Source organism: Plectropomus leopardus, chromosome 15 (assembly GCF_008729295.1).
Source record: "Plectropomus leopardus isolate mb chromosome 15, YSFRI_Pleo_2.0, whole genome shotgun sequence".
In the NCBI taxonomy this organism is placed as follows: domain Eukaryota; kingdom Metazoa; phylum Chordata; class Actinopteri; order Perciformes; family Serranidae; genus Plectropomus; species Plectropomus leopardus.
The window spans coordinates 16,452,002-16,460,855 of NC_056477.1; the positions used below are offsets into that span (position 1 = coordinate 16,452,002).

At 40.2% G+C, this 8,854-nt stretch overlaps 1 protein-coding gene across 1 annotated transcript in view; it reads right to left on the reverse strand.

The window, feature by feature from the left end:
- The window catches only part of ptpn20 (protein tyrosine phosphatase non-receptor type 20), a 28,008-nt gene that overhangs the window by 12,442 nt on the left and 6,712 nt on the right, over positions 1-8,854 (reverse strand). The window contains exons 4-25 of the mRNA XM_042501644.1: positions 8,611-8,676; positions 8,343-8,522; positions 8,122-8,197; positions 7,137-7,217; positions 6,927-7,002; positions 6,543-6,696; positions 6,210-6,281; positions 5,800-5,974; positions 5,443-5,578; positions 5,214-5,352; positions 4,949-5,101; positions 4,599-4,784; positions 4,327-4,489; positions 3,960-4,215; positions 3,793-3,872; positions 2,873-2,950; positions 2,653-2,760; positions 2,400-2,516; positions 2,078-2,286; positions 1,748-1,849; positions 1,410-1,503; positions 736-821 (exon numbers count right to left, since the gene is read on the reverse strand). Coding sequence (XP_042357578.1) covers positions 736-821; positions 1,410-1,503; positions 1,748-1,849; positions 2,078-2,286; positions 2,400-2,516; positions 2,653-2,760; positions 2,873-2,950; positions 3,793-3,872; positions 3,960-4,215; positions 4,327-4,489; positions 4,599-4,784; positions 4,949-5,101; positions 5,214-5,352; positions 5,443-5,578; positions 5,800-5,974; positions 6,210-6,281; positions 6,543-6,696; positions 6,927-7,002; positions 7,137-7,217; positions 8,122-8,197; positions 8,343-8,522; positions 8,611-8,676 — 2,787 coding nt within the window. The remainder of the gene's footprint in view (positions 1-735; positions 822-1,409; positions 1,504-1,747; positions 1,850-2,077; positions 2,287-2,399; positions 2,517-2,652; positions 2,761-2,872; positions 2,951-3,792; positions 3,873-3,959; positions 4,216-4,326; positions 4,490-4,598; positions 4,785-4,948; positions 5,102-5,213; positions 5,353-5,442; positions 5,579-5,799; positions 5,975-6,209; positions 6,282-6,542; positions 6,697-6,926; positions 7,003-7,136; positions 7,218-8,121; positions 8,198-8,342; positions 8,523-8,610; positions 8,677-8,854) is intronic.

Here is an 8,854-nt window from a genome sequence, read left to right on the forward strand (position 1 = left end):
AAGCTTTTCTAGATTACACTCGATAAGGTCGAAGGGTCCTTAGGGCCCAACAAGTCTTGCAACCTAATGGTTACCAATAAATTGGTGTGGTGTAATCTCTCACCCATTTATGGTTCAGTTAGGATAGAATAAAGGGGCCTGAACCCTAATAATAATAATAATAATAAAAAACATTTTATCTAAACTTGTTATAATAATAATAATTATTTATATTATTATTATTATAATAATACATTTTATTTAAAGGTGCCTTTCAAAGCACTCAGTGCATATTAAGATGTGTGTGTGTGTGTCACCAAAAATATTGGTTTTTTAAAATAGATTTTTCCAAAGGGGACAGACATATTGCACTGATTTTAATGCAATCATATTGGCAAAATAGAAAGTACTTCTGCGTTTAATTTTGTTTTATTGCATGTGCATGTGTGCCTGTACTTGTATTACATAGTAAGGACCAAAAATGTATATCAACAACAGAATGAGGACATTTTTGGGAAGTAGTGCCCTACCCTAACCTAAACCATCACAAAAAATGCCTGGTTTATTGCTTGATTTTAAGATTCAAGTTACAATTAAGTTTAGGTTAGGGTTTAGGGTTGAGATAAGGCATTTTTTGTGATGGTTTAGGTTAGGGTAGGGGATAAAGAATGCATTTTGTCAATGAGGGTCCTTACAAAGATAGAAGTACAAGATTTGTGTGTATGTGTATATGCGTGTGTGTGCATGTGCATGTACCTCCCCAGTCCTCTTCAGGCACTCGACAGCTTGGTGGTGCGTCACGCCCCTCAGGTTGGACCCATCAACCTCCAGCAGTCTGTCACCTGTCATATGCGCAAACACAAATCTCATCATCATTAGCAACATCAATACATAAACGGTTCGTCTGTGTGTGTGTGTGTGTGTGTGTGTGTGTGTGTGTGTGTGTGAGAGAGAGAGAGTGTGTGTGTGGTTGATGGGCATGTCAACAAATCTAAAAGTCGTTCCTGCTCACTGAAGCATGAAGCAAGCAGACAGAGACAGAGACACAGCACAGCGACCTCAGCGGTACACTCAGACTCAGGTTTTAGAGATTTTATCTTATCGAGCCTGTTTCAGTCCACAGTCAAATATTTTGTTTTCTGTTTAAGAAAGTTGACAATCTACCCCAAGCTAAAAAAAAAAAAACAGACCGACATCATTCTTTGATAATGATGATGATGATGCAACAAGACTGGCAAGACTGTCATTTAAAATAAAAGATATAAAAAACTGTAAAAAGAATTGAGAAATTGCAAAAATCTGAAAATGGCTTTTGTTACTATGTAATCAGAAATTGAGTGAAAATCTGCCTCAAATCAAACCTTTAGAGAACCATTTGTGTTTTTTGAAGCCACCTGACCACATATCAAAATGACATTAAAAAAGATTACCGATCTGAATGCGCCCGTCCTGCTCAGCAGCGCCTCCGAGCACCAGACTCTTGATGTAGATGCCTCCATATCGCACGTTGGTGTTTATACCTCCCTTTTTGCAAAATGGAGAGGCAATTAGTCTCAGGCTGTAAATATCCCAAGAAACGTACAAAGGCTCAGTGTAAAATGATCAAAATGACTGTGCATTGCAGCTTTTTACCTATATAAGATTTAATCAAGGACTCATCATCATCATTTCATTAGACTGTGAAAGTTTTTAGCTAGGCACACCTGATAAACTGGCAACTGAATGTATAAAATAATTTTGGATAATATAAAGAAAACAGTTCACTCACAGTAACACTGATGCCAAGACTACCATTGCTTTTCTTCAGCTCCATTGTAAACCGCTCCTCAGTTTTTAAACTTATGATGGATGGTGACCTGGAACATGCATCCTGAAACACACAGAGGAAGAGGTAAAAAACAGTTTTAGAATGAGAGGGTAATAGAATAAAGTAGACATAACACATAAAGAGATCACAGAAGTGTGTTTTCAGGGCACTCTGAGTTTCATCACATTAATCAGAGCACTTAATCCTTTTAACAATTAGCGGTGGTTGATCTCTTTTATTGGCTTTGAACTCATGTTGACCTCCACAGAAACAAAGTCACTTATCTCTAACCTGGGCGTCATGTATTCGCACAACAGGAATGTGAAGCCTCCTGCTCTGTTTTGGGGTTGCCATGTTGGACAAATTGATGGCCTCTTCCAGTTCCTCCACGACTGGACGATACTCGGTGCCACTCAGAGTGGTCTGTGACCCAAAACTCTTCTCCAGCGCTAAACCGAGAGTACTTTGACTCAAGGAGCTCTTGCTGTCCTTAAGAGACTCTGGTACGAAAACAACCAGGTGGTATTTATTAAGTGTCACAGCAATGCATTGATATCTGAATATTTGCATGACTGTATGAACCTCTCAGACGCGCAGAGGACAAAGATCTTACGTTTAGGCTGGGACACAATGAGCTCCACTTCGTCGGGGCTGCTCTGTAAGATGGCAGCAGCATCACTGAATGTAACTCCTTCCAAACTCGTCTTGTTGAGGGAGATGAGACGTCCACCTGGAAAAATCAACTAATCATTACAATAGCCCTGTGATAGGTTGTCACATGCAGCCTAATTTTGTCTGTAGCTATCTTACAGTGTATGTTAAAGCCAACGCCTATGTTTCCAGTTTCCGTTGTTGGTGTTTCGTACCTGGTTTGATTCGTCCATCTTTGTCTGCAGGTCCATCAGGCACAATGGAAGCAATAAAGATCCCAAGGTCAAGTTTACCTGTATTGTCCTCACCCACTATCACAAAGCCTGAAACAGGACCAGACAGGAAGTGAAGACAAAAGTCTCAGATACTGTACGTGGTGCTCTTCTCATTAATTTTACATCAAGTTCACAGCTAAGCCCTTCTTAATAAACTCACCAAAGCCCAGTTTGGGATCTTTCTTCAGGGTCACGCAGACAATCTCTCTCTCTGGTGGGGCCCTGGTTGGTGTATCAACTGCAAATGTGCCATTGTAAATTTATTTATATATTTTAAATACCTGGTTATCAAGGTCACAGGGGGAAGTCAAAAGTGAAGCAAAGTGTTAGCGTACATAAACAGACTGGAACAAACAGTAATTTAGAATTCCCAAATGGCCCAATCTGCCCAAAACACATTGGGAAGCCATTCTTATTTCTTGATATGACTGTGTTGATCAGTGAGCCACAATGCAACTCAAATCTGGACGTACAGTTGAGCGACAAAAAAACATGTTTGCCAAACAAAAAAAAAAACATCCTATAGAGCCTACATCATATTTTGTATCTTACTTTTCTCCAATTTTCTTTACTCGGAAACCATAAGACAACAAATGTCAAAAAGAGGCACAATGGTCTGATGCTGCTATTAAGTTTAAATTGCATTTAAATTACATAACAAAATGCTGAGGATGACAAATATTCACTCATGCCACCTAAAACAGAAAAATGTGTCTAATTTTTGGACTTTAAAGTTTAATAACATAGGTAGCTACCTACATAGCATAGGTAGAGTAATGGTGTGGTGTAAACAGCATTACCCATCTTGAAACCTTATTTAGTTATACTACATTAGACTTCACATAATGAAAGTTCAGTTGGCAAATTTGTTACATCTAAACTGACAAAAGAACATTTACCCAGTTATAGTGGTTTTTTTTTTTAGTGAATTGCATACATTTGTTTTTGATAAACATTTGATGCTGGAGCCCCAGAGGCCACCCTGCTGCTCCGCCCCTCACTATATACCAAAAATATTTTGATTTTTCCTTTAATTTGTCACACCTCTTTATGTGTTCACAAAAAAGCTGACATATTCACCTCGTATGGAGGAAGAGGCGTCAGAGTCCTGCTTCTGTAGCGAGACACTGGACATCATTCTGGGAATCGTCTCTGGAGTGCTACAACACACACAATTGCATAACAAAGCCTTAATGTTCAGAGAGAATATGTTTCTGTATGACGAATGTTTTATCATCGAAGGTTACCTCCAACACTGTTGCTCTTTCATGTCTCTGGGGTCTCCTGTTTCGGTGAGCTCCTTGTTCAGCTCTCTGCTCATCTCCCTCCTCATCTCCCTCTGCTGGCGCAGCCTCGCCTCCAGCTTGGCAGTCAGGTTGTCACAGGACTTGGAGAGGGAGTCTGGCTGGCCGGGTGTCAAACCGACATGGTTCAACATGCCCTCTGAACAGGACATCCGCTTCAGGTTCAAGTTACGACCTTGGTAGACATCCATGTTTTCATCTGGAAAAACAGATGTGTCAGTTGTTCTTTGTTGGCTATGACCTTTGTGAGCTTTCTTTTAATACACATCAGTACGGACAAAGTCTCTCACAGTCAGTAAAATGTGCTCACCTGGTATCATTGTGTGGTTAAGTTGTCGTGACGTCATCTCACTATGAAACTTGTGCTGTGCCGAGCAGAGGTTCAAGAGGTACTGTGCTATTTTGGAGCTCTCTGTCACAAAAGTGTGCTTTTTCCCACTGGGCCCACCACACTCTATAATCAGTTTACGTCGCTGAAAGACAGACATCATCATACATTTAGTTTGAGCTCTGTAACAATACAAGCTTTACAATGTAACATCTTATGTAGCAAAATCTGATTGAAACAACGCATATTTTTACCCCAGTGGATATGGTGTCAGTCTCCCTCCAGAGGAAACGTCTGGTGACAGTTCGCAGATGGTTCTTCATCTCATACACAATGATTCCTTTGGAGCACACTCCAAAAACCAACTCTCCCACCACGGGCCTTTTCTCTCTCCCCACACGGTGGAACATAACCCCATACTCCGATAACTGCTGGGCAATCTGAGTGGTACAAAGTTTTACATTTTAAACTGTCGATGTTTATTTTAAAAATTATTTAGAAGTGGATCTGTATCATCAAATAGTACTAACAATAACAACTGATTCATTTATCATATTGCATGGTGAAATATGCGTGTGAGTGGATGCAGTGGTAGTCTAGATACCTTTAGGTACTCTGTTTCCGCCTCTTCAGGCAGCATCTGAGCATGACTTGCATGTAGTCTTGGCAACTCTTCCTTGATGTTGGGCAAGGCCAGCTTCTCCAGCATCCTCTTGGACACATAATGTTCTGGCTGGTAGTAATTTTTACCGTACAGCTAGAAAGACACACAAAAGACCCAACTGTGCTGCTGCTGTGACACATACTGACAGATGATGCTAGTATTTAAAGATAGAAGATGAACATGTTTTCCTTTCTTCCCTCAGTACCTCTGGCATGTAATCCCCAAACTCAGCCTGCAGAGCAAGCGCAGCCAGAAACAAGCCTGTCTCCTCATTACAGTAAAGTCTGTCTTCCAAGATATCCTTACGCAGCTGTAAGTAGTACTGGTGACGAGTCAGTCTGTGCCTAAGAAACAGGAAAAAAAACATTTAGTAAAACATTTTAACTATATATTTTCATAAATTGATATTCTACATATCAATGTACTGTACTTACAAAATGAAGGACATATCATCAACAAAAAATTTGACTCGAAGAAACACCAAAAATGATAATATCTGCCCCTTTTTCCAACTGTCAGGCGCAACTTTGGAGATCTTTGTTTCATGGTCCAAGAAGAAATATTCATCATCTGCAGAATGACAAAAAAAAAACATTTTTTTAACCTCAGACTTCTGAAGTGACTGAAAAATCGAAAAAAGGCATACAGAATGAAATATAACTTTATTTAGGTAAAAAAATCATAATAATTGAAATATTATCACAAGTTCACCCCTCATAATTGTAAGAGCACAACATCACAAATTGCTGTTTTGAATGTTGCAATGCGATGTGATAATATTTCACTCTTACCATCTAAAAAGGCAAGACCAAAGTAGAAGTGTTCCACCAAGTTTGCGTGAGCCACCACCATGTCAAACACATCTCTTGCTCTGGACTTAATGTCACAGCGAACCACCACGTACTGTCCGTTCAGCAGCACTACGGTCACTTCTCTCTGAGACGAGCATGAGCGGCCTTTCTTGGACTGTTGTGGACATGCACAAACACACAGACACACATAGACATAAAAAAAACAAAAAAAAAAAAACACTGACACGCTCACATACATGTAAATAAATATACAAATACTGTGCATGCAATTATGCAAACAGACATAATTTAGCATGCAAGAAAAGGCACATTAAAAAAGTGTGAAAAAACAGCAGTGTACATCGATATTAATCAGAAGCAGATGAAATGGGGAGAAATCATAATCTTACCACAATAGATCCTGGAAGCTCGAGAACAATGTGTTGTTCATCTGGCATTCTGACAAATTCAGGACCCAAAGCCTGAAAAAACAAACATTTATAATATAAAGTCCAACAAACTCTGACTTTTGTGCTCTGTAAATGCTCTGCTGTGCGCTCTTAAAACGACAAACTACAACATTCAACTAAATACTGTAAAACAGTCTCCCTGTTATACTGTGGCAGAGCTGCTGTAGTACAAATCCACAACATGCACTTTTAGTTTATGCTCTACAGAAACATTTCCCTTGCATTTATTTATTTATTTATGGGAAAAAAACATTAAAATATCCCTGATCTTACCTTAGCTTTCCTCTGGCTCAGGCTGAGCGAGGACTCACTGAAGGTGATGGAAGGACTGTGAGACCTGCCGGATGTCTTGGGAGAGATGTCATGGAGGGGGCTCCTACCAAGCCAACTGCAGTTGCTGTCCCTGTGACGGACCCCACGAGGGAGTCTGAGGGGAGAGAGAGGGGCAGGGAAGGACGGATTGTGTAATAGATGTGCAGACAAGTTGGAAAAGTCAAACTCTGGGACAATGTGTCCTCAAAGTCACTACAGACAGTGAAGGAGCGCAAAAGAAAGATTTATTTATGTTGACATGCACACACAGATAGCTTTATTAGATGGGGAATCTTTTCTAACTAGAGTTTTAGTGGTGATGATGTGTATGCATATAATACAGACCTGTCTAAAGAAGATTGGTACAGCAGTGTGGGAGAGCTCCTTGGTCTTTGTCTCCAAGGTCTCTGAGGTAAACTCCCTGGAAAACAGATAAATCGAGCACATACATGGTCAAAACAGGCATCGAGAGTTAAGGATCTTGTTAGGTGGATACAAGACAAACTAGTTTTTAACAGAATTCCTTCTTTCTGCCCTCTGACTTCTTTTCAGTACCTGACTTTGAGTCAGAGTCCGTTGAGTATCTTCTCCCTTCAGCACTGCCTTCGCTGAAGTCTGAAAGTGGCCCTCTCTTCCCTGTCAACCAGGTAAAAGATAAAAGATGACATTAATGTTTGATTCCCGTCGTCTCTGCTCTGGGCTCCCAGGAGACACTGAGACGTTTGGACAGAAATGAGGCTAGCAGAGGGTTTAACCTGAAAGCATCCGTGCTCTGTATTTGATTATTGGCTCTCGCAGGAGCCTAATCCTGGGTTTGCTTTAGGTTAAGATTTTAATCCTGTTTATCCACAGAACCTTTTACACCAGAAAGACTCCACAGGATGAATGATTCAATTTCACATCTTTGCCTTTTGTAATCATTTAAATGTTGTGGAAATTAAATAAATTGGTTCAATATTGCAGATTCTTTACGAGATTATTGGCCTTAAGATCGCCTTTTCGCCTAAAGTAACCTGACTATATTGAAATATAGGTGCAGATCTTCACCCTGCCTCCATGTGGCTTAAAGAAATGTCCCCATACATGGCATCAAAAATAAAACATGTATGTGTAACCTCAAAGAAGATCACATCTCTTTGATAAATGCTACCCACCCCCGTTTTCTCTGTTCAATAAATTGCAACAAAAAAAACAAAAACCTGTTGGCTTGTATGCCATTTGAGTCAAAAGAGTCAAAGGAGTCAATGACTGAAAGGTACTTATGTACATGTAGGGTCAAAGGTCAAACTGATTTATGGCTTTGAAACCAGCAGCCAAAAGAAGCAATAGAGCTGAGTAGGACACTTTTGTTCCATACACATATTTAATTTTGACAAAACACACATTTTAAATCAGCTGAATTTTAAAATTTACTGATGTGCAGTTAGGTAACAAAGATGTTGTCTCAGCCTTCTCTCTTGTGTGATGCTTTGGATGTTACTTTTATTTGCAGTCCAACAGGTTAAATACACATAAGTTTCTCTCTAACATGCATGCTCACCATGAAGTCTCTCTCTGATCATCTGGCTCCTGCCACTCAGAGGGACGTGACTGTCTGGCAGAGAGCCGTGGTCCATCTGGAGGAAAAGAAACTGGTATTTACAATAATTTTAATTTTTTGTCATTATGTAAATTATGCTTTTAAATTCTGACACAGCTTCTTGCAGAGAAGCTGAAAAGCTTACAGACAGTAACATGCTGTGGGTAGATATCTAGACTCACTGATTCGTGAAAAACCTCCTCCACCAGCTGTCGAATGACTTTGGTGGGCGACGGCAGGATGGTGGCTTTATGCTGAGATTCGCAGGCTTCCAGGATGGAGGTGAGATTCACCCTGCGGTGGGCCAGGTCCTCACACATGCTGACCAGGAGGCCATTTAGATGGTCACTCAACTGGACTGGCTGAGAGGAATAAGAGTGGAAAGTTATTATAATGACTGAGGTGGTGACACTGAATTAAAAATGACAGCTCTGTATGAGGAGCTCCCACCTGATTTTGAGGTAGGTGAAAATCAACTGACCAGTAGAGAGTCATACCCAGTGAATACACCAGCATCTGTGCATGAAAATGAACCGATTAATGACAAGACAGGTTGGACATATTGCTATAATGAGACATTATCAACTAAATCACAGCATAATTAAAACTGTGTTGATAAACAACATCTTATGGCCGAGCAGATGTGCCTCACATCAAATATCCAACAAACAGAGGTTGAATGGATGTACTAGAC